We start from the raw sequence: 25,006 nt of genomic DNA, 5'->3' as shown, positions 1-25,006 counted from the left end.
TGACCTTTTCCTGCTGCACCTGAGAGGGGACAAATCCCACGGGAACAGCTCTGGGAAGGTGAATCCTGAGGAGCTGCAGCTCCCATAACCTTGGGATGGACACCCAAGGCTGCTCCAATGCCAGCAGGAGAGAAAGGGGGAAGTGCTGGCTGAGTTCTTGATTTCCTTGAAGAATCTAGGGCAGGGAAAACTGGTTTTAACTAAGAAGCAGCCTAGATGGTATTTATGAAAGTATGAGGGATTAACTCCTGCTGCGGTTGTCTATAGATTTCATAGATTATATAATAATGTACTCAGGCAGAACAAAGACATTAAAAAGCAGTATTTAAACTCTACCTAAAATATTCTAACCTCTCCATTAATACATGCTGGGCAGGAAGAGAGTCCCCAAAGGCTGCCATTTTAATTAGAAATCCAACAGGAAATGCTACCTGATGACAGCTCTCAGGGCAGGAATCCCAGGAGCCACAGCCAGGGAGAAGGAGGAGGTGTGCAGAGCTCTTTGAGGGGTGTAAGACACCAGGATCCCAGCAATCCCAGAAACAGCAACAACAGCTGGGCAGGGGGCTGGATGTTCAGGAAAATTCAGGGTTATAAACCATCCCTGTGTCTGTGGGAGGAGCTCCCAGGAACCCCAAAGTGGAGCCTTTGGAAGGGGTTCCCTGTGGAAGGAGCTCCCAGGAACCCCCAAAGTGCCCCTGGAAGGGGTTCCCTATGGAAGGAGCTCAACAGCTGCTGTCTCAAGAGCATTTCCTGGACTGCTTTTGGATTTGTTGCCTTTTCAATTTCATTGGCTGCCCCTATCTATGCTGAATATAGCAGGAAAAATTAATACAGAACTCATCTTTTTCTAGCTGACTTATTACTTTGCAGGGTTTTCTTTTTATCTCTTCCCTTTAAAGGAAAGAATGCCAAGCTTTTCCTTTCTTCCAGGTTGTTCTCATCAGATTTCTCTGAATTCACTTTACTCTCTGGTGTAGAAGTAGCCCAAGTAACTAAAATTGGACTATTTTTAGACTCAGGTAACCTACAATGGCCATTTATATTATTTTTAGTGCCTGCCTCCACCCTGTGCTCCCTCAATGTCTGTTCTCTTTTCATCCCCTCCAGCAGAGCAGCAGAAGGGAAGAAGTTCTAGAGAAGCAGCTTCTACAGAGAACCTCCACTACAAAACACAAATGGAGCTGCTTTGTGTACTCACTCGTGTTTACTCTGCCTGGTTCTTGTTCAGTTTAAAGGAAACTCAGTCCTGTGGGAATTCCAAACCTGCTCACTGCACCTGTCCTGCCTTGCCCTCCATGGTCTGGATCATTCTCCAGCTCTAAGCTGATTTAATGACACCTCACTGCTGTGAACACCCAGGCCAGCAGCAGGAAAAACTGCCCCAACAGAAAAAGCAAAAATGACAGTAGCAGTGCTAAGAAATGACATGGGGGGATGAAGTCCCCAGTGATGGCAGCACTGATCATTCCTTACAGCCCCAGCACCTCTGGGGTTCATGCACAGACATTCTGGGGGGATCCAGCTCTGGGCCCTGCAGAGCCACCCTGGCTCCAGGCTGGGCCCACTTGGCTGCACCTGCCCTGCAACACAGGGAAGGGCTGCACTGAGCCCTGGGCATGTGGAGAACACCGTGCTCCACCCTGGCACTGCCTGCAGCACTGCCTCACAGCAGCAGTGCATTTGGGGGAGCTCAGAGAATCCCTCCTGGCTGCAGCACTGCCTCACAGCAGCAGCAGCAGTGCATTTGGGGGAGCTCAGAGATTCACTCCTGGCTGCAGCACTGCCTCACAGCAGCAGTGCATTTGGGGAGCTCAGGGAATCACTGCTGCCTGCAGCACTGCCTCACAGCAGCAGTGCATTTGGGGAGCTCAGGGAATCCCCCCCTGCTGCAGCACTGCCTCACAGCAGCAGTGCATTTGGGGAGCTCAGGGAATCCCCCCCTGCTGCAGCACTGCCTCACAGCAGCAGCAGCAGTGCATTTGGGGAGCTCAGGGAATCCCTCCTGGCTGCAGCACTGCCTCACAGCAGCAGCAGCAGTGCATTTGGGGAGCTCAGGGTCTCAGGAAATCAATCACTGCTGTCAGCCCAGTGCTGAGCTCTCCAGAGCTGTGCTCAGGACAGCACTCAGCCCATTCCCTGTGGAAGTGCAGGAGTCCTGCCTGTGCCAGGGGGGTGGAACTGGATGATCTTTAAGGTCCTGTCCAACCCAAGCATTCTGTGATTCCATCACTCCATGAGGGCTGTGACTGCTCCACGTCTGGGTTTGTACTGACACACTGCAGACCCCACACGAGCTGGGACTCCAGGAGTGGTTCAGACCTACAGCAGGAATTGAGGAAAGCTGACACTGCCTTTTCTCCCCAAAAAAATCCTACTGGAGTGGTCAGACTGCAGCAGGGCTGGATCTGTGCCCTTGAGAGCAAGCCCTGCTGGAAGAGGGATGGAGAAGGCACCAGTGCAGTGCTCCAGTGCTTTGCACTTCTCATAATGGATATCCTTCCAAGGGCACTGCCAAGCCAAGGTGAGCTATAACTCCGTGTCAGAGGGTTATGAATGAAGCCAGGTCCCTGAGCCCAGAAAGCTTTGTCAGAGCAAGAAATGGGAGCAGCTGCATGCTATGGGATCAGGCAAGGGCACGAGGGACACCTCCCAGGCAACATTAAGGGAAAGCTGTGGCACTCAGTGATTTTCTGTTTCAAATAACACCACCAAGTTCTTTCTTTGCACTTATGGTGCTCTCCCCTCCACAAATGGAACGGGGATTAAGCTGCACATGAGGAGTTCTGCCAGAGCAACAAAGGGTGAGCAAGTTGGGCTGTTCCAAAACCAGAACTTCAGGGTTTCTCAGCAGCCTGTGAAAGCTCTGAACATCAAAAAACCAAGGGTAAAGTGAGCATGGGATGAGGCAAATGCAGGGCACTAAACTTGACCTCTTCATATTTCCAAACCTGGATGGGAGAGCCCAGGTGTGAGTCTGCCCTGACAGTTTGGGGCTCAGAACCCTGAGATCCCAGGTCTGTGTCCCATACTCTTGAAATCTCACAGAATATAAGAGTTTGTGTCTTTCCACTGAACCTGGATTCACAGCACCATCATATTCCAGAGTTGAGTGTCCATGGTGGTGAGACCTGGGAATTCAGTGAAGCTTCTCTTCATGACCACCTAGACCTGGGGACCTCCTCTAGGAATTTGCTCAGAAGCACACAGATGGGTGTGGGCACTCGCAAGGGCTATAAACAAAATAATCTGAGGGATGAAATTGCACCATGGGAAGACTGAAAATGGAGTCAGGAACAGATGTCTGATACCAGTTATTAGTCTGGATCTCCCTAAACCACCAGGAACTCAGGCTCTGGAAGGACTGGGGTGGTGTTCAGATGTTTAATGGGTGATTGGTGTTTGAAGCTGAGCTTTGTAGCTCCCTAGCACAGAGACAAGAGATGATCTGAACATCAGGATTTCATTAAGGACTCCAGCTGTGCTCCAGATATCGTGGAGGATACTGTGGACTTCTGACAAGACAAATAATTTGATGACTGTCTCTTCTTCAGATCTGCTGGATGATGAAAGGGAGGTGAGGAGGGAAGTGTTGAGGAACATGAGGGATGAGGTGAAGGGGCTGGAGAATGTATTAGCATGCAATCAGAGAAAACCCTGAACTGAACCTCAAGGGGAAAAACTGACTGGAAGTGTTTTTGTCCCATCCCTGGCAGTGCCCAAGGCCAGGCTGCACGGAGCCTGAAGGAGCCTGGATAATGGAAGGTGTCTCTGCCCATGGCAGGAGGTGGAACGAGATGAGCTTTAAGGTCCCAAACCAGCCTGGAATTCCATGATCCCATGACAAGCAGCATCACCCTGCTACAGAAAGGCTGGAGCCCACGCCCTCAGGGCATTGGGAATCAGAGCTGATGGGGAGCACAGGAGGCTCTGTGGGCAGCTGTGGCTGCACCTGGAACTGCCCAAGCCAGCACGTCCTGCCTGTGACTCAGTGCAGCCAAGGTGACCCGGCAAAGTCACCAAGGGAAGGCCAGCAGTGACAGGCAGGGCCAGCACACAGCTGAGGGTGGCCAGTCCGTGCTGTCCCCTGCAGCAGGGCTGGGCTGAGGGGTCAGCCCCACACTCCCCCACAGACAGGATGTCCAGGAAGCAGCAGGATCTCTCCTGGCCAGCCCGGGGAGCGGTGGCCGTGTCGCTGCTGCAGAAGCTGAACCTGGCACAGCTGGCTCCCAGTGCAGCCAGCAGGACCCAGTTTTTGGTTTTTTTGCTGTCCTGCTCCCAGCAGGCTCCAAGGACAGGGACACTGCTGCCCCCGCAGGGCCACCTCGCAGGTGGTGACCCCACCTGGGCTGCCACCCGGAGTCAGGCACTACCCGCCCTCATGGGGCTGTCCCAGGCTCTTCCCAGCTCGTTCCTGGCCCCGTGTCCTGTCACTTCTCTGCTGCCAGTGCTGGCATCTGAAGCTGGCAGCTGCCTCCCATCCATCAGCACATCCCCTGCTCCGTGCCAACTGTCAATTAAGCTGGCACAGGGGTGCAGCCTTCCCACCTTCCTGGCTGCACAGAGCACGGAAGCGCCAGCCTCGGGCAAGGGGCTGGGTGTTGGCTGGGAGACACAGCGAGCTCTGCACCAGCTGCAAACCAGAGCTGATGGCAGCAGGAAGAAGCCCCTGTGTGGGGTGCTGATGTCCAGCCCTGCTGTTGAGGAAATACCTTGGCTGAGGTAAAATATCCCCCAGCCCTTCGAGCTTGGGCTTTCCCCTTTGTTCACTGTGGAAATAGCCTCAGAACACCACAGAACAGCTTCTCCCCACTTCCCAAACAGCAGAGGGAGTTCTGGGGTGGTATCCAACAGCTCACATCTCCCCCAGGAAGGAGGGAGCACGAGGCAGCACAGGCAGGCAAATTTTGTTCTCCAAATGACCAGAAAAATTGCTGGCTAATCAAAACAGGCACTGCTTCACTGATTGTAGCTCCGGCTCCTCTCCTCTCCCAGTCCCCCATTAGCTGATCAGGGTCAACTGCGGGGCTCTGCAGCTCTTCCCCTGTGCCTGCAGGGCCTGCAGGGGCGGGAGGGGAAGGCTGGAGGAGCAGCACATCCTGGGGAACCGCTCCCCAGGCAGGAAGGGGCAGAGCGCTGCCACCCTGGGAGCTCCTGCATGGCTCCCGGAGCCTGGGGTGTGCAGGAGGCTGTGGGGGGCTGTGACCTGCTCAGGTGTGTAAGGGCCCTGCTCAGGTGTGTAAGGACACTGCTCAGGTGTGTAATGTCCCTGCTCAGGTGTGTAAGGTCCCTGCTCAGGTGTGTAAGGTGTAAGATCCCTGCTCTATTCAGGGTGTGACCTGCTCAGGTGTGTAATGTCCCTGCTCAGGTGTGTAAGGACCCTGCTCAGGTGTGTAAGGAACCTGCTCAGGTGTGTAAGGACCCTGCTCTGTGCTGTCACCGACACCCAAAGGGACAGGGACCAGCCCCTTTTCCGCAGTGCTGGGGAAGCTCCAAGAGCAGCAGGCTCCCTGTGCCCTGGCTGTGCAGCTGCACACGGGCTGGGAGCAGGCTGCAGCGAGCTCCCACTTCCCAGCAGCAGATGGCAACTGCTGCCAGCAGCTGCAGGTCCCCAGCCAGCACTCGGTGCAGCACGGCCAGGCTGAAGGCAGCAGATAAGGGGGAGTGCTCGGAGATAAAGCTCCTTCCAAAGGCTCCTGGAGGAGTTTGCTGCGTGCTGTGGCTCGGGGAGGGGAGGAGGGAGAGGAACATGTTCCAGCCTGGCTCCACACCTCACCACCTGCATTCCCAGCACTCCCAGCCAGCCAGGATGGAACTGAAGGGTTTTTTCCATCTTCCCAAAGTGGGCTGTTCTTCCTTCCCTGCCAGCTGCTCAAATGACCTTGAAAATGAAAAGGAGAGGGGCAAAAAATCTGTGTATGAGAAGAACCATCCTCGTGTGCTTGTACCTCATGTCCAGCAATGTTACTGCCATGGGACACGAGAGCAGATCCAGGGAGGACCCCTCAAATTCTCTGGAGTGTAGCTGCACTCACCCAGTGTGGGTGAACTGCTGGATGGACAGCCCAAAACACGTGACAAATATTGCAGCTTGGAATATCTGCCAACAGCCCCTGAAGATCAAACAATCCCAAACCAGGCCAGACTGGGGGATGCCACAGCCCTTGCTCAGCTCTTCCTCCTCCTGCCTCCTTTCACATGAGCCCCTTCATCCTGCTGCCCTCCCCTCCTGCATCTCCTTCCCATTCTAGAGCTGGACTGACTCTGCCTTGTCCTCAACACAAAATACCAATGTGTCTTTCAAGTCTGGAAGGAAAAGAGCTGAAGTGGAAATTCTTATCTGTCTTCCCCACCAGCCTGAGGTGATTTATCAGCTGAAGAGGCTCCTGGTGGGATGTCTGTGACTGCTGGCAGGGAACAGACCTGGGCAGGGAGCTCAGAGTGCCGAGTGACAAGGCTCACCCCAGTTACTGTGGAACACTGGAGAAGGAATGACCACCCTGGATCACAGATTTTTCACTTGAATAATGAATTTTTCTCCTCTCTCCAAAGGACAGCCCTTGCCATCCTTTCTGTGCATTCAAGAGTAGATGGGAAGGAGAGGAAGGTGCTGGCTCCACTCTGCACCTCCCATGGATGCTCCAGCACAGGGCAGGGACAGGGGCAGATCCAGGGAGAGGGAAGTTGGCTCAGGACACCCAGAGTTCAGCAGTGCACTCATTTACTCCAAAGCACCAGAGGAACATCCCCTCCAGCTGGGCAGAGGGCCTGACAGAAGCCTCTGGACTTTGGCTGCCCCAAGTTTGTGTAATTAACTGCACAATTCCAGCCTAATTCCCTGCAGCCTCAGCAAGAGGCACACAGTTGGGATAAAGTGTGATTAGTGGCTGTTTGGGTGATGCACACTGGAGAGGAGGCTAATCAGCCCTGTTCCAGGGACAGCCTCTCCAAACTGGGCTGCACTGAGCAAATCAAGAGGAATTAACACCCGGCACTTTGCTGGTTGAAAAAAAATATATAAATGAAGAAAAAACAAACACAGCTGCTGCGTCTTAACTGCTCTCCACCCTCTCCAGGGACTTGAGGAAAAGCAGGCCTGTCAGCTCCTTTAAGGGACATTATCCTCACAGTTTCTCCCCAGTGTTTACAAGGAACACTGTCAGTGCCAGCAGAGAGGCTCTCCCAAAGTTCACCCTCTGGAGCTCCTCCATACTGGAGCAGAGCTCAGGTGACCCCAGGGGAGGGATCCGGCTGTCCCTTCTCCCAGGCTCTGCTGTCCTCAGCCATCTTCAGCTCCTGACTCACCCCTTACCTCAAGATCTGCCCTCAGGCACACAGACCCTGATTGTTTCTTGATGACCCGTCCTGACTGGATCCAAAGCTCAGAAACAGACTCCCCAAATTCCTGCCTCTCTCCAAAGCCCCGGGAACTGGACACCCAGAGAAACCACGACCCCAGCCTCGCTCTGCTCATGTCCCCTCATGACCCCAAGCCCACTGGATACATCCCAGGCTGATGAGGCTGAGATAAAGATGGGAATGCCCCACCCAGGGATGGGCTCTGCTCCTGCTGAGGAGAGTGAACAGTGTCCCCAGCCCTGGGGACAGGGCACACTGCAGAGGTGTGTTGGTGTCACAGCTCTGCAGGGTGGCTCAGAGTGCCTGATACCTGTGAGGTGCCTTCATTCCATGACAGGGGACATGGTGGCACTCCAGCCCCGTGGCTCAGCCCACGCCCAGAAGGGAGCCAGGAGAATTCTGGTGTTTCTGTTTTCACATCACATCTCTCACTTTCTCTTTCTAGCTGTCACCAGAGGCAGAATGTTCCCCCTGACGAGGCCTTCCCTGATTCCTGGCTTTTCCCTCATAAATACTGGATGAGCAGATGGCAAAGACACCATCAGCAGCAGCTCAGCAGGGACAGGACTTTGCATGTGTCACTGACACTCCCCGTGTGTGCTGCCACCACGCCAGCAGTGCCAGGGGCTGGACAGGGGCCATGCTCATGAAAAGCAGGGCAATTACCTGCTCTCTTCAATCCTGTGGCACAGTTTTGTTGGGGAGCTTCAGGACAAGCATCACCCAGCTCTGGCAGCTGCTGCTCTGCAGGACTTGTGGCTTGGCAAGGGAAGGAGACACAAGGGAGGAACAGGTACCAAAACTCTCCTGACCCTGTGAGAGCAGAGAGGGTGAGAGGCACTGGCATAACAGAACAGGAGCCAGGCACTCCTGGGAGTGAAAAGCTGGGGGGAAGATCAGCACCATTAGAATCCTTCCCAGGTGAAGTGGTGCTTGGATGAAATTAATGAAAAAGTGCTTGTATTGAAGTTCTAAATGCACTTCCAAGTCCTTTTCCAAGAAGGAAAATGATTTCATGCATTGCAAAGAGATTTCAGAAATATTTTCCATTCTAATGTGACTCTGGGAATGTGGAAATTGCCTCATTCTTTCCTCTAGTCCTCAGAGTATTCCTGCCTAAGCAAAAGTGGGAGAGGGAGGAGTTAGAGCAGAAAATGAAGCTTAAAAATATGCCTCCTTATGAGAGAAGCAAGAATAAAATGTCTTAGCCCTGAAAAAGTTACCACATTGATTTCTGCTTCATAAAAATGAGGTTAAGTTGAATGCATTAAGCTGGCAAACTGGATAATTGCATGTCCTGAAACTGTCTTCCAAACAGCTCTTTTCACAGCAGGGCTCAGAAAATAACTTCATCAATGAGGCTGCTGCCCATTAAACCCTCACACAGCTCCCTGGGCCGGGCTCTTGTCCTTCCCAAGAAAGATTTCTCCTTCCTTCACCTCAGACTGGTGGGGAAAGTGAAGCTGTTTTCTTCCATTGCCGTATTTCTGGCAAGGAGAAAATTGGGTCAAAGCCAAAGCTGAGCCCAGGGCTGGGGGTTTCCAGCTCTGGCTCCCCACACACACACAGAGCCTGGAACTGGGCTGGCAGAATGGAGGGAAGGAGAGCTGCTCAGAGGCAAAGCTTGGCCTCTGAGGGGGTTGTGCCTGGGGAAGAGCATCCCTTCCCTTCCAGTGGGAGGGCAGGAGGAGCCCAGGCCCCTCTGCAGGGCTGGCACTGCCCTGTGCTGTGCTTGGTGAGACAGCTGGAATAAACAGAAGAACACCATGTGTTTAACAAGGCTTCTCTTTTTTTTTTTTTTTTTAGCAGTATGTTATCTTTTTATACCCTCTCACAAAGTTTATACCTATTCACTGGCCGCCATAAATCAACATTACCTTCAGTAGTGCAGGGTGCTCTCCACCACTGTTTTCCTCCAAAATCTAGTTGCAGGCCCCTCTTTTATTCCTTCTTCTCCTCCATTTCCACACCAATGGCTTAGTAGAACTCATTTCAGGGGCAAAGGTAACTCTTATCAGCTGCTCTTCTTCAACTAACTCTTTCTGACTCGCGGGGCAGCTGTGAGCCCCTTCCCCACTGTGCCCCAGCCCCGTGCTCACAGCACAGGAGATGCTCTGAGGGGAGAGGAAGGAACTGACTTCAATCTCTCCTGGCAGAAAGCAGCTCCCCACTGCCATGCTTCTCAAAATCCCCTTCTCCACCAGCCAACTTGATTTTTGGCCATGGTGCTGACTGGGCCCAGCTCCTGCCTCATTCACACAACTCCCAGATCTGGCACGTTCCTGTCCAGCCCTGCCTTGCTGAACACAACCAGGGAGGCAGGGAAATGCTGTTCTCTCTGTCTGTCTCATTAAACTTTCCCACTTGATGTGAATGCAATCAATAGTGCCTTCCTGGAAAAGGCTTTGAAGAGGAGCCATTAATTTGCACCCACTTGCCAGGGCTAATGTGCCTTAGACAAACTGGCCTCCAAGTCTAGGCTGAGCTGGCAGAACACGACTCTGAGGGACAAAACCAGAGTTGGCATTGGATCAGGAGCCCAAGTGGTAAGAGAAATCTCTCTGTGGAAGGTTCAAAAGCTGCCTCAGCTGCCCCCAGCACCAGCACTGTCTGTGACAACGATGTGCTGGCAGCAGGCTATGCAGGCTGGGGGCACAGACACTCCCTGGGGTGCTCAGTTCCTGCTCCAGGAGGGTGCAGCCCTTCCAGAGGCCTTCACAGTGCTCTTTCTATGGAACACAGCCCTTCTGAGGGGTAAATCTGTGCTCCCACACATTTCAGGGAATGGCCACTGCCCTGTTGCTTCCTGAGCTCACAGCATTGGGATGTGATTTAGAAGTTCCCTGTAACTTTGCCATTGGAACACAGGGTTGTCAGACCCCTGTCTCCGTTACAAACACAGCTTGCAAAAGCTGCTGCCCTCTGCTCAGCCCTGGAGGGCTCTGTCCAGCTCTGGGCTCCTCAGGACAAGAGGGACACGAAGCTCCAGAGGCTGCAGAGATGAGGAAGGGCCTGGAGCACCTCCCTGCTGAGGAGAGGCTGAGGGGGCTGGGGCTGTTCAGCCTGGAGAGCTGAGAGGGGCCCTCAGCCCTGGCTGTCCCTTGGTGTCCCTGGCTGCCCCTGTGTGCAAGAAGTCAGAGCAGCCCAGGCTCTGCTCCAGGCCCAGCGATGGCCCCAGAGCCATGGGCAGGGCCTGAGCCCAGGAGCTGCCCCTGCACAGGAGGCAGAACTGCCCTGGGCAGTGCCCAGCCCCGAGCAGAGCCCAGAGAGGCTGTGGGCTCTCCTCCCTGGGGATATCCCAGGGCCCCCCAACACAATCCTGTGCCTGGGCGGTGCCTTCCAGGCTGACCCACCGTGTGACTCAGGGGTAGGTGACAACTCCTCAGCTGTGCCAGGCTGCAGCACATCCCTCTGTTAGTGTAGCACAGCAGTGGTAATGAAGCTCCAAACACAACGGCCCAAGGCAAATGTGGGCACAGAGCTGAGGCAGCTGGTGCTGGCAGAGCACAGGGGATGTGAGCTCCGTGAGAGACAGCAAACCTCCAGGGGATCAGGGATCATCAGGAGAGCAGCCTGTGGCTTTAGGAAACCTGCACAAGCCCAGGCCAGCAGGAAAGGCCAGGCTGAGGGACCCTGTGACCCCTGACAGAGCCTGGGCACAGGCAGCACCCTGGCATTGCCCTGCTCACCCCTGCTCATGGGCAATTCCTTGCAGGAGGGAGGGTTTAACCCCACTGCTGCTGCCCGGGGCAGTGCTCAGCTGGTTCTGACACATGGGCACCTCCTGAGACAGCAAATGGCTTTCACTGCCACAGCCTGGCCCTGAGCTCCTGCCCTACAGACACTCTGTGCCCTAATCCCAAATCCCGCTGCAGGTATTCCTACAGACACTCTGTGCCCAAATCCCACAGCAGGCATTCCTACAGACAGACACTCTGTGCCCTAATCCCACAGCAGGTATTCCCACAGACACTCTGTGCCCTAATCCCACAGCAGGTATTCCTACAGACACTCTGTGCCCTAATCCCACAGCAGGTATTCCTACAGACAGACACTCTGTGCCCTAATCCCAAACCCCAAAGCAGGCATTCCCTGCTCACACCCTGCTGTTGACACAAGACACATTAAGCACTGCCAGGAGGTGACTGGAGAAAAAAGAAAAGCATTTTCCTTTTCATGGCAAACTCCATGGCTGCACAGCTATTCAAATATTTGCCTGGCTCCTTACAATTCATTAGAAGCCATTTTTGATGATATTCTCTTTGAAACTGTATTCCCAGTGCCCAGGTGGGGAGCTGAATTTGCATTAAAGCAGTAGAACTTCCTGCCAAAGAGCAACTCCTCCAAAAAAACTTTTCTGGGTGTCTTTCTCCTGGCACAGGGCAGGGGATGGAGCACTGGGGATGCCCATGGGCAGGAGAGGGAAAATTCAATGTACAGGAATAAAGAACATCCATCTCCTCATGTTGTCTGCTCTCCCTCCACAAAGATGTTGTGCTGCACAAGTGACAACAGTTCCATGTGAGAGGTTATGGTACAATCTTGAAAAACCTCTGACTGATATTCCAGCAAGAGGCTTTTGCCATTTGTTTCAGGGCAGCCAGGATTTTCTCTGAGAGGAAAAGATGTCTCAAATTTGGGGTCACTTTGTGCAGTGAGAATGAAAATTCCTGTATCTTGCATTATGATTTTAATCAGCTGCAAGCACATTAAAGAGCAGTGCTTAATAAGGCTTCAGAAATGAGGTAATGCAAATTAGGGAAGAAGCCCAGCCCCAGTCCCCCTCCCAGCCACACTGCTGGCGTTTGTTGAGTCTGATTTTACCCAAGCCTGGTCAGAGGTTTTGATGAGCTGCTCTCCTGGTCCTGCCTTGCTGTTTAACAGGACACAACTGCAAATCCTATTGAGAAAGGATCTGCTCAGCCCCTTGGAGCTGCCTGTGCTGCCTGGGACCAGCCACTCTGCCCAGATCCTCCCCTCCCAGGATCCACTCACAGATTTGGCCTAGCATCCCATCCTCCTGTGTGGGAATCAGAAAACCAGAAACTTCCCCAGACACTGAAGGGTTGGCTCTGCAGCCTTGGCAGAAGCTTGCATTGATGTAAAACTACAATACACAGACATTAAGGAGAAAAATAATAAACTTATGTTTCTATAGTTGTAAGTAAGAATATGTTTTAAATAAGTGAGAAATTGTATTGATAAGATGGTGAAGGATTTATAATGTAGGGGTGGGGCTGTATAGAATAAACTGATGTGGGAAATGGATTTGTAGGGAATTCTCCAAGCCTGACAGAAGGCTCACACTGTGTGCATCTGTGTGCAAACCTTGAGATAAGAAATGCTGACTTAGAAATGCCATGGGATAGGACAGACATTGCTGAGAGAGAATGGAACCAGAAGCAAGTTTCAAAGGATGGCCTTGCAAACAACACCGGATACTTTGGAGAAATGGAACTATGGAAGATGCATTTTAGATGATTGGCTTTAAGGCATTTACAGCACTGTGTGAGAAAAGCTGACAGGCAAGAGACACTTATAATGTAATTAGGAAATAGTTGGTTTCTGATTGTGATGGAGTGAATTATAACATCTGCATTGTCTCACCTTTCTCATGAGACTGAAAATGGAATAGAAGTTTTTAAAACACCTCTTAGTTGTCTCATCTCTGGGTCAGAAAAGGGCTTAATCTCACAAATAGGTGCCCTGTGTGAGGACTGAACTCACAACCTTGAGAGTTCAGAAGTTCTACCAGAAGCAGATGTGTGCATGTGGGACAGGAGCCTCTTGAGTAAAAGTATCCACAGTGCAGCAGAAGTAAAGGTGATAGGTTAGAAAGGCAACACAAACCTTGTGCCATCTGTTCATTGGGTTAGAAAGTCCTGTATTCCCTTGTAACAAAGAACTTGTGACTACTCTTGAGCTATGTCCAGCTGCTGGCTCCTCTGAAATCTCAGTGCCTCTGATACTGATGTTTATCTGAGCAATAACATTCCAAAAATAGTCCCATCCCTTCATTATTAGGGGTGACAATGATACCCCAGGCCACTAGCCACGTTATTGTAATTGCATTTAGGAAAGGCTACAGATAGGTCAGAAGAAACAAAGGGAATTAGCAAACCAAAGCAGACTCACTTGGGAGCAATACTCTCATAGCTTCTGGAAGCTCTTTCCTGGTCCTTCCACACAGGCCCTCCAGCTTTGGGTCTGTTTTCTAAACAGCTGAAGATTCTGAAAAGTGACATCATCTTTCAGATGGTCTGATCTGTGCCCAGTTGTTATTGGGAAGTTGTTACTGGGACCTGAGAGCATGCATTCCCTCCCTCCTGAAGCTTCTCTGTAATATGGAAACTCAAGGGAAGAAAAGGACAGCACTCAGGCAAGGTTTCAATAACATAATAGCCTGAAAATAATCAAATTGTCCTTTGCTTCAGGTTTCAGCTGCAAAACCCAAAAGATGTATTTTTCTTCCTGAAAAAAAATCTGAAAAATCCTCACTTATGACAGTATTATCATTGTGATATATATCAAACCCAGATAGTTCCTTTCCTTCCCTTTACAGTCCCTTCCACAGAGTCTGCAATCAAAACATTTTGGTTATCTTGGCCCATGTGCTATTTGGAAACCAATTTATAGGAGCAGGACTGTGCTGTTGTTCCAATGAATGTGCATAAGTCAAAATAGTTTGATGTTAAATACAGATTACTGCACCCCAGCACCAACCACGAGGTAGATGCTGTGCATACAACCGGGAAAGCTCAGAAAATTGAGGGGGTTTTGACTGCCAATCTGACCTGAGTGGGTCATCCTGACTGAATCCATGGGTTCCATGGTGTTTCTGCTGTTTTGCTGTCTGCAGGATGAGGTCTGTAGGATGTTCCTGTTCAGATCTCCTTTCTCTGGACACTCTCTCAGCTCAGCAGTGGGGAGAGCCAACTCCCTAACCCTGGGACAGTGGGACAGTGGGACACTGGGACAACTGACCCTGGGACCATGTGCTGCAGGTCCAGGAACCCCTGACCAAGCTGGCTACCCCAAAGAAAGGCTGAGATAACAAGAGTTTCTCTGGGGGAGGACAAGGCCTGGCTGGAGCAGCCCTGTTTGCTCTGACCTGTACTCCTGGCCTGGACAACTCCAGGGAACATCACTGGGGCTGGTGATACAGATTTGAGGCAAGCCAGACCCCAGCCAGAGTGAGTGCAGCTGCCTACACTGCAATCAAGCTCCCAACTCAGGGGAGACATGGCAGACACTCCAAAAAGACTCTATTTATGTTCTGCCCTCCTGGTAAATTCATTCGTGGGACCACTCATGCAAAATGCATCATGCAAATGAAACTGCTATATTTGGAATTAAGCTTATTTTCATACTCCAGTGAACATGAGTGCATTAGATTGTTTTTCTTGCCTTTTGCCTTCCTTTTCTCTTCACGTTGTTAGCCCAGCTGTATCCCCAGAGCACTCTCTGGGATGTGGGGAGGAGGGCAGAGGCTGCTGGGACTTGCAGCTCCGGAGCCCATGGACTCCTGAGCAGCGCTGATGTGGAACTGATGAGTGCCTGGCTGCTTTACAGCACTGCAGCCCTCGAGAAGGCTGCTCCTGCTCACTGCAGCCTCGGAGACAAATTCATGCAGGGCATGGACAGTTGCAGGGGAACGAAGGGAGAGGCTGCTGGCAGCTTGGGAAGTGCCCCCTTATCCCTGCCCTGGCTCCAGCAACACAAAGAGCTGAGGGCACTGTGTGTGCTGGGCCCCTGCCTCCATGGGATGGGACTGCCCCAGCCCCGTGCAGTGAGGGGATGCTGGGCCCACACACAATGGCACGGTGACCCCTCTCTGACCATGCACCTCTGCCCTGCACACGCTCCCCTAGGGCACACACTCCTCTCCAGGGGCCCAGCACGCCCTGCTCACATCTCCTCTCCAGCTGATCTGGTCAGAAGCAAAGAGCTAAAGAGACACTGCCAGCATGGACTGGGATGGGGGGAACCACAGAGACCAGACCTGCAGCACCCCCTCTCCCAAGTCCTCCTCTTGCAGACCCAGAGTAAGCCTGGTCCAGCACTGCTCTGTCTGGCACTCCCAGAGCAGCACTGGTGGGTGCAGGGAAGAAAGATGAATGTGGTCTTTCAGACAGGGATCATCTGTAGGCACTTCAGAGGAAGAGAGCTGCCAGCATGGCTGCAGGGAGCACAACTCCCACGCAAGGATGAAGCAGCACACCCCTTGCCTGTCTCCCCACTGCTTTGTGGCAGGCACTGCAGCAGTGACAGGGGATCACCCCTTCCCCCTGCCTCCCTCCTCGGTGTGGAAGCTGGAGAAGCTCTCAGTGTCAAACTCTCTCCAGGAACAGCAGCCTGGGCCGAGCCCTGTTTGCCACAGCCGGTGGTGTTTGCTGTTTGGGCTCTGCAGTGCACACAGTCTGCATTGCAGTCCCAAACTGCAACCAGCACCATCCCTGCCCTGCCCTGGCAGCACTGCCCCACCCGAGGGGACCCAGCTGTGCTGTGCCAGGGCCCAGGACAGCAGCATGGAACATCCCTGGAATGGCATTAGGAGACAGAAGCTAGGGATGGCTGCTCGGTCAAACTATGAGAAGTGAGAGAGGGAAAAACACTGATCTGCTTCTGTCTCGTAATTTTTAAAACAAATTCAGTACAAAACATCAAATATCCTTCAGTCCTCTTCAAGCACCTCCTGGAAGGGAAGTCAAGGAGCAGAGGGAAACAAGCGGGGAGCTGTGCAGTGCTATGGGTGCCTGTGAATCCGGGTGAGGAGCCTGAGCCACCACCTCGGATTAGAGGAGAGGGAAGCAAAGCAACCACGGGAGAGGCCAACACACCTGGAGAGATCTCAGTGCCCTGCTCAGCCCCTGACTCACTGAGTCACCCCAGAAGGACACTTGTGCTTTGTTCATCTCTGTGCACTGCTGCCTGCACCACGGAGCCAATAAACACACAGTGAATTCTGAGGGCTGGGCTGCCTCTCCCCAGCACCTGTCCAGCACCTTGCCCAATGTCAGACCTCAACGAGGCTCTGCTCTGCTCTAAGGGAAGCCCTCACAAATGGTAACACCACACTGATGAAGCCTGAGATTTGTGAAGCATGCCCCAGAGTGCTCTCCCTGTGAGTGTGGGCTGCTTGGAGGAGGGAAGGGCTCAGCTCTATCATGAATTAGTGTTGTGACAGCTCGCTGCAATCGAGCCGTGACTTGCATGGCTGCTTCCCCTTCACATTCCCAGGAGCATGCTCTGCATTAGATCATGCTCTGCAGCAGGCTCTGCTCCAAAGCACAACACAAAGTACGGGGACGAAGATGAAATTGCCCTGACCAGCTTTCCTTGTCTTGAAAATACGCTCCTGACATGTGGAGAGAGATGCAGGGAGCTTTCTCTCTGCTTCAGAGATCACAGAGACAGGAGGAAAACAACTGATTTTCAAGCTACATGCAAGGTTGTGGCTTCACCCACATTATTCCTGACAACTCACCCTGCATCCTGGAATACCCCCTGGGAGCAGCACAGGGTCCCAGGCTTGTGGGGATCTTGCTTTTCACCAGACCTTTGTCTGCAGATTGCTCCTCCTTCCTTTTTCTCTTTGCATAGTGTCAGAGAATATGGAAAGCAAGAGGGTTCTAACACATGTCCATGCTTATCTCTTCATTCAAGAGATAAGCACAAAGCAGCAGATGGCAAACAGATGCCACAGGTTCTGCAGATCAGCTGTCTCCAGCCCTTTCCTCAGAGCTGCTCCTGGACCTTTGGGGGCTCTGAGAGGGCAAGCCCTCACTGTCTGGCTGATTGCTCTGCTCACCAGCCACACAATTCCTGCAAGGGGCCCAACCGTGCCCACCCTCCTGCCAGCCACTCCACAGATCGTGTGGATGCCAATCCCAGAGCCCACAGCACCAACAACGTGCAGAATTCCCTCAGGAACCTGCTCCAACAAAGCATCAGGCCCCGACACAAGGGGCAGGAAGGAGAAGGGGCATTCAAGGAAAGCACTTGTGGGAGAGCAGAGCTGCAGGCAGAGCCCGGGGCTGTCTCACCTCCTCCCACTGGTGGATGTAGCGGATGAGGCGGGAGAGGCGCAGCAGGCGCAGCAGGCTCAGGATCTTGGTGAAGCGCACGATGCGCAGGGCCCGCGCCGTCTTGTACACCTCGGAGTCGATGCGCGTCTCCACGATCAGGAAGATGTAGTCCACGGGGATGGAGGAGATAAAATCCACCACGAACCAGCTCTTCAGGTACTTCATCTTGATCCTCTGCGGGTCCAGGATGATCTCGGTGTTGTCCTCCACCACGATGCCTGTCCGGAAGTTGAGGACGAGGTCGATGAGGAAGAACGTGTCCGAAACCACGTTGAAAACAATCCACGGAGTCGTGTTTTCATCCTTGAAGAAAGTGATGCCCACAGGGATGATGATCAGGTTCCCTACCATCAGCAGCAGCATGGTCAGATCCCAGTAAAACCTGGACAGCAAGACAGAGACATGTGAGATCAGGCACAGAGCAGGAGGTCGGGGAGCCCGGGTCAGCTGCACTGATGAACTCATCCATCTCTGCTGTCAGTCATCCCCTGGCTCTGTGCTCCGCCTGAGCACTGCACAAGCTGCTAATTGACTAATTAATATCAGAGGAACGCTTCTGCTCTGCCTTCAAGGGCTCACAAAGGAGCTGAGCCAGGGCTGGCATACCTGCTTGAACACTTTCCTGGGACCTGGGAGCTGCCCTGGGAGAGACTGAAAAACCTGTGGTTGCCACAGGGACTGCTGGGTAAGGAGAGAAGGAGGACTGGGGAGGCCTCAGAGTCTGTGTGTCAATAAAGCCATGTGGGGTTAAACCATCAGGCTGTGCTTCTGCTGTCTGATCCTTCTTTAGAAGCAGCCACACTGACAGCTTTGGGATCAGGATGGAACTGGAGCCTATGCTCTCACCTCCAGCCTTCAGTGCCCAGCTGGACTCCAGGAGTTGAGCCCGCACACTACAGGCTCCTGTGTTGTACAGAAACAATCAATAAAGCTTGGAGTCACATGCCTGGAGACACCTATTCCATGTCTAAGGACAGTAACACCAACATTTAACTCCTGTTCCATGAAGCAGTCTCCAGGAAGCTTATCTTCACTCCAGTGGTAGCTCAGTGTTATCTATGGACCTTACTGTATCACTCAGTTTTGTTCTGAAGGCACACACAGTCTGAGTAGAACCCCTACTTTATATGATTGGGATTTTTAAAAGATTTTCCACAGACACACAATCAGACAATGTGGTCCCAACTCCTCCAGAGTGAGGACTAAAACCCTTCCCAGTGTCAGAGCTTGCTGAGGAGCCTCGCTGCCCAGCACACTGGTGCTCCCGTCCCCTCCTCGTGAGTCACATGTAGATGCTGATGCACTGTGGGCTCACACTGCCAAGATTCCAGCAGCCCCACAGGGCGCACTATGGGTCAGCTACTCTAATATCATTAGTTATTAATACAATAATCAGCCTTTTGTCACAGGAGATGAGCAATCACCTCAACAGCAGTGAGAGCATCAGTGTGACCCTGCATTTGCACGGATTTATCAGAGGGAAGTGTTAGGCTGCTGAAGGGCGTGCACATGCTGCTCCTCTGTCTAACCCTCTACAGCCAAAATTTCCAAAATGTTTCAGGAGAGCTGGACTTGCTTTAAAGGCTCTCAAGTGCTACCTTGGTTAGTGGCTGTTTGGCTGGAACCCGCATCAAGCTGAGCTGCTACAGAACAGGATTTTCAGAGCAAGGCAACTACATGGTTTGTTAAACTCTCAGCAGGGAAACCAAAGGGCAGAATATACCTTAAAAGCCTTCTCGTCTAGAGCCTCTCTCCCTGGTAAGAACACTTTAAAGCACCTAAAAGCATCTTTAAGATTCCAGCCCTTGCCCATGTACAGGCAGGGTCAGCAGCCAGCAGCACCCCAGCAATTCTCACAATCATTCAGCAGAGGCTGATGGGAACTGATTTTAGAATAAGCGAAGTTACTCACTAATGAGCTTTCTAAAAACGACCTCAGCTCTCTCCTCCTGGCTCTCAAGGTGCCAGGAATCCTCCCTCAGTCTGCAGGCACAGGGGTGCTGGCAGCACTCAGCAGTGGGATTTGTCCATCTGCCTCTAAGAGCAAGGCTGTGGCACCCAGCAACATGCATTAATATAAATCCGTGTTGTGAGCTTCCTTAATAAGGGCCCGAGATGATGCTGCAGCTTTCCCAGGCAATTAATCTGGATAATCGCACAATAGCAGGAAGTCTGGAAGCAGTGTGTGCATTATTACTGAAAATAAATAACCTGCCAGCCATCCTTCATTTGCCTTAGGGAATACACAAGGAGACAGGCCCAAAGAAAATGAGTTTTCCCAAGTTTCAAATCAATTGCATGAGCCTGGCATGGCCAGGTTTGCAGTGCTGGGAAGGTAAGTGCCTTTCTTCTGAGATCTTTGCTTTTTTGTGCCTCTTTTTTAGGCTGGATGGTGATTTCTACACTTGGGGACATGCTCAGCAGTGACAGGATGGCTCCCAGCTCAAGGAAGATGTTTTGCACATACACAAGGCCAGTGAAATGCTTTCACCTGACTGCAGCACCCCCTGCTAGCCCAGCCTCCCCCTGTCCAGTGTGCTCAGCTCTCCTGCATCCTGACTTGCAGCAATTCCTGACCTCCTCCAGCTCTTCCCTCCCAGCTTGCTGCTCCTGAGCTGCCCTGAGCAGCAGGGTGTGCAGGGTGGGCAGGGGACCAAGTGCTGAGCCCCACTGCCACTGACCCTTACAGCACAGCTCTCCTCAGGGCTGCACTGCTGACTCCACATTACTGTCATGGCCCCTCAGCTCTGACCTTTAAAGCCACCATTTAAAACCAGGGAAGGTAAACTTCTGTATCCACTGACCCCTCTAATGAAGGTGTCAGAGAAGAGACAACCTCGGGGCTCCATGAAGGAGGCAGAAAAAGCTGGAACACACCAAGGATCTGGCCTGCACACCAACTCCAGCACCTGCCTTTCCCATGTGAACTGCCTGGGAGTTAAAATTCCCCTGTTAAGATCTGCAGAGCTCCTGCACATTTCCATTTCACCCGCATAGGAAGCAGGATCTGCTCAGGGTGGCATCAGTGCATTTAGACTTAATTAGACTCTCTGGGCCCACAACACCTCAGAGGTCTGATACCATCCAAGTGTCATTTTGCATTTGCTCCCAGGAACATCCTTCCCCTCCCTGTAAATTACTGGCCACAATGACTAACGGTGCATGTGATGTATGTAAGGGCAAGCACCAGCTATTAATAACCCATGTTTTCTGGATTTCTGTTGTTCCTTTCACCCAGGGATTCCACGGAGCTGACAGTGATGAAATTGGCTCTGCTGCACCCAGGAGAGGCAGAGTTATTATCCCTGCCTTGCACACAGAGGAGCCACATGGCAAAGTGAGGAGCGTGGGGTTTGCCCATGGAAGGCTGAGGCTAAGCAAGGGTTAGGACCTGAATCTGATTTTTGAGTCTAACCAGATCTGAAGCCGTTCGTATGGCTTGCAAAAGAGCCTAACAGAGATGCATCTCTGGGATGTCTGATATCCTGTCTTCTTCTCACTTCTCTTCCTGTTTCCAAAAGCCTACATAAAAAATTAATAAATATGAATGTATTGTTTTATTACAGTTGACTCAGTGCAACTGAACAGCTCAGAGCGCAGGGAACAGGCAGCACTATATAAACCAGATTCTTGTTCAAACACCCTTGGTTTTTATACCCCATCCTACTCTCTGCACACTCCGTGGATCTGAAAATCACATTTTAACATGCACCACTACCTCGGATCTCTTAATTCCCGATGTATTATTTAAACAGAATGTATCTGAGAATTACTGTGGCACAGACACTTCAGGAATATGTGCTCCTGAAGCACTGCTGTGTCACTCGGTTGATGTGACAGCCTGCACACTCTGTAGGTATTGGTTTGTGGGTTTGGAATGCTGGACCAACTTTCTGCTCTGCCTAGAGCACACTGTGACAACAGGGAATATTGCTTTTGGAAGTAATTTTTCACAATTAAATGAAATTTCCTTTTCCATTCCATGGTGCAGTGTGGGCAATTCTAGACCATGAGCTCAGGAAGTGAGGAATTTGAGAGAAAGCAGAGAATCCCAGAGGTGAGAGGCTCAGCAGCATCACTGGGTCACACTGAAAGGTCACACTGAAACCCTGTGCATCTGTGGCTTCTGAATTTCTCTTCTGGCTCTACAGTGTTTGCACAGTCCAGAGAAATGGACTTGAGTGGCTTCACCTCTAAATTAACAAAGCTTTTTGGGGTTTTCAGCTCCTGCTGAAGGGCAGCCAGCTCTGGGTTGAAGCACAAATAACAGTGCACCTGCCTGGCACTGCCAGGGGCCAGGAGATCCTCCCCAGCAGTGGAACTGAGCTCCCAGCCCGTGGCCAGCCCTGCTGACCTCCCAAGAACAGCTCTTTAATGAGCACAGCTTGTTCAAAGCAAGCCCAAAGCCAAACCCAGCTCTGTCCCAAGGCTCGGTGCTGACTCCAGAAACAGAGTGCCACCTACTGAGTCCCACACAGTATGGAACCTCCATCCCCTGCCTGCGGAGGAGGAAGTGCTCCTAAATTCCTTCTGAGTGCTGGAAACCTGTGCTTCTCTCCGGAGTGGCAGCTGCCTTTCCTGGCTCTGGACTGCACACTGGATCAGGTGGCCTGGCAGGAAAGAGGTCGTGCTGCAGTTCCCAGGAGTGCTCCGGGGCTGGAAACAGAAATCACCTTTTGGAAAGAGCATTCGGGGAGGTCAGGGTAGCTGGAGCCACTGTGAGAGCAAAGTTTAATCCAGGAACAGCTATTCACAGAGACAGGTGAACAAAGAGAGCAAGAGAAAAAGCATGAGGAGATCCTCCCTGTCTCTGGAAGCATCCCTTTCCCAGCTAGGAGCAGGCTGCTTCTACTGGAGAGTTACAGACTTTGGTCTGCCCTAGAGATAAAGGAGAAACATGGTGATTCACTGCTCCTAAACACACTAAAGGACATTTAACCACCTCCGAGTCCACCAGTTCCCTTGTGGGAGGAATTAATTTATTTATAGAGAGTTTACTCAAAGACCTCTGCACTTGGAAACTTCTTTGCCATGAATACTCACCAGAAAAAAGAGTTAAACGAGTTACAAAAATATTCTGAGTGCTGTATAATGGGAAGGGACCCAGCTAAAGGAAAAGACAAACAGTTTTAATTCTTCCTGACCCTTCTATGCAAATACTCTGCCATCCCAAAGCCCCTGGGAGCACTGCTAATTAACCATGCATTCTGACAGCCCAGGAGAGCCTGCTGGGTCCCAGCTCCCTCCAGATTTCCCTGGATCCCTGCATCTCCTGCATGCCTGCTTCTCCTGGATCTCTGCATCTCCTGGATCCCTGCTTCTCCTGGATGCCTGCTTCTCCTGGATCCCTGCTTCTCCTGCATGCCTGCTTCTCCTGGATCTCTGCATCTCCTGGATCCTTGCATCTCCTGCATGCCTGCTTCTCCTGGATCCCTGCTTCTCCTGGATGCCTGCTTCTCCTGGATCTCTGCATCTCCTGGATCCCTGCATCTCCTGCATGCCTGCTTCTCCTGGATCCCTGCATCTCCTGGATCCCTGCATCTCCTGCATGCCTGCATCTCCTGGATACCTGCATCTCCTTGATGCCTGCATCTCCTGCATGCCTGCTTCTCCTGGATCCCTGCATCTCCTGGATCCTTGCATCTCCTGGATCTCTGCATCTCCTGGATCTCTGCATCTCCTGCATGCCTGCTTCTCCTGGATCTCTGCATCTCCTGCATGCCTGCATCTCCTGGATCCCTGCATCTCCTGGATCCCTGCTTCTCCTGCATGCCTGCTTCTCCTGGATGCCTGCTTCTCCAGGATCCCTGCATCTCCTGCATGCCTGCATCTCCTGCATGCCTGCTTCTCCTGGATCCCTGCTTCTCCTGCATGCCTGCTTCTTCTGGATCCCTGCTTCTCCTGGATCTCTGCATCTCCTGCATGCCTGCATCTCCTGCATGCCTGCTTCTCCTGGATCCCTGCTTCTCCTGGATCTCTGCATCTCCTGGATCCCTGCATCTCCTGGATGCCTGCTTCTCCTGGATCTCTGCATCTCCTGCATGCCTGCTTCTCCTGGATCCCTGCTTCTCCTGGATCTCTGCATCTCCTGGATCCCTGCTTCTCCTGGATGCCTGCTTCTCCTGGATCTCTGCATCTCCTGCATGCCTGCTTCTCCTGGATCCCTGCTTCTCCTGCATGCCTGCTTCTCCTGGATCCCTGCTTCTCCTGGATTCCTGCTTCTCCTGGATCCCTGCATCTCCTGCATGCCTGCTTCTCCTGGATGCCTGCTTCTCCTGGATGCCTGCTTCTCCTGGATCTCTGCATCTCCTGGATTCCTGCTTCTCCTGGATGCTTGCATCTCCTGCATGCCTGCATCTCCAGCATGCCTGCTTCTCCTGGATGCCAGCTTCTCCTGCAGCCTCGCTGGCTCCCAGCTGCTCCTGGCCTCGGGGGCACCAACCCCAGGGCACTGCCAGGCCTGGAGAACCAAGAGTGGGGTCTCAGCTGGCTGGGAAAGGGCTGCACCCACAGCACCTCCCCTCGGGTGCTCCAGCACCTCCCGGTGCCAGCAGGAGCCGGCAGGGCACGCCCCTCCCTGGGGCACCCGGGGCTCAGCGGGCTGCAGCTGAGAGGGATGGGACAGGACTCCCATGGAATTCCGGCCCTGCCAGGAGCACAAGGCCTGTGGCAGTGATGCGTTGGAGTGCTGACACACGCAGGTGGGTGATGGGGAGACATCCCACCCAGCACAAACGGGCTGTGGGCCCTGCAGCACTTTGCATCTGGATTCCTAAAAGCTCCTGTGCACTCCCTGACAGAATTCCCATCAAATTCAGCTGGCACTTTTACTCAAGGCAAGATATTCTCCAAGGTCTGCACTTAGCCTTTGACTTAGATTATCTTCAATCTACATAATTGCTCACCTAATCTCCTCCGAGCAGTGCCCAATTCCAAACCCTGTTTCCAGTTTAGAACATGTGCTCATATTATTACCTTAAAATATAATTACATGGATTTTGGTAAGTGGAAAATTAAGGAAGCTATTGCTTATGTAATACTTGGAGATGGCATTTGCAGTCCAAGCAAGGAAGTATTTTCATTGCTTCTCTATCATTAATTTTTAAATCTAACACTACATTATTAAACAATAATCAACACCCTACATTTTTCAAAGTAATGTCCAAACATTAATTAAATCCCACCAGATATAATTAGGAAGGTATTATCATCCTATATTACCGGCAGACTATGAGATACTAAAGATTAAAGAAACTTATTCAGAGGTAGAAGTACCACCAAGCTAATGTGGTTGTCTAGACTCAGGAGAGGTTTCCAGCCATGCTATAATCTATAATTTGATCAGTAGCAGCAAAGGGGAAATTTCTTCTCTTTTCTACTGTAAAAATATAAATATACACATTACTTAGAGGTATTTTTATTCCAGCAGTAATAGCTGACAATTTGCAAACACCACGTTTGAGGCACTGATGGATTTAAGCAATTATAAGTGGGTACATTGTGAAAGCTGCCCTTTCTTCAACTCCCAAAACCCAGGGCACTCTATCAATCTGAGCTGC

The 25,006-nt window shown here is 52.0% G+C and overlaps 1 protein-coding gene across 1 annotated transcript in view; it reads right to left on the bottom strand.

Moving 5' to 3' along the window:
- HCN4 (hyperpolarization activated cyclic nucleotide gated potassium channel 4) overlaps nucleotides 1-25,006 on the bottom strand; it is a 97,163-nt gene that overhangs the window by 50,425 nt on the left and 21,732 nt on the right. The window contains exon 2 of the mRNA XM_072933954.1: nucleotides 17,406-17,829. Coding sequence (XP_072790055.1) covers nucleotides 17,406-17,829 — 424 coding nt within the window. The remainder of the gene's footprint in view (nucleotides 1-17,405; nucleotides 17,830-25,006) is intronic.

This window comes from Taeniopygia guttata, chromosome 10 (assembly GCF_048771995.1).
Source record: "Taeniopygia guttata chromosome 10, bTaeGut7.mat, whole genome shotgun sequence".
Classification (NCBI taxonomy): domain Eukaryota; kingdom Metazoa; phylum Chordata; class Aves; order Passeriformes; family Estrildidae; genus Taeniopygia; species Taeniopygia guttata.
Note: the sequence above shows the minus strand (reverse complement) of the source record. Positions and strands in the feature narration are given on the sequence as shown.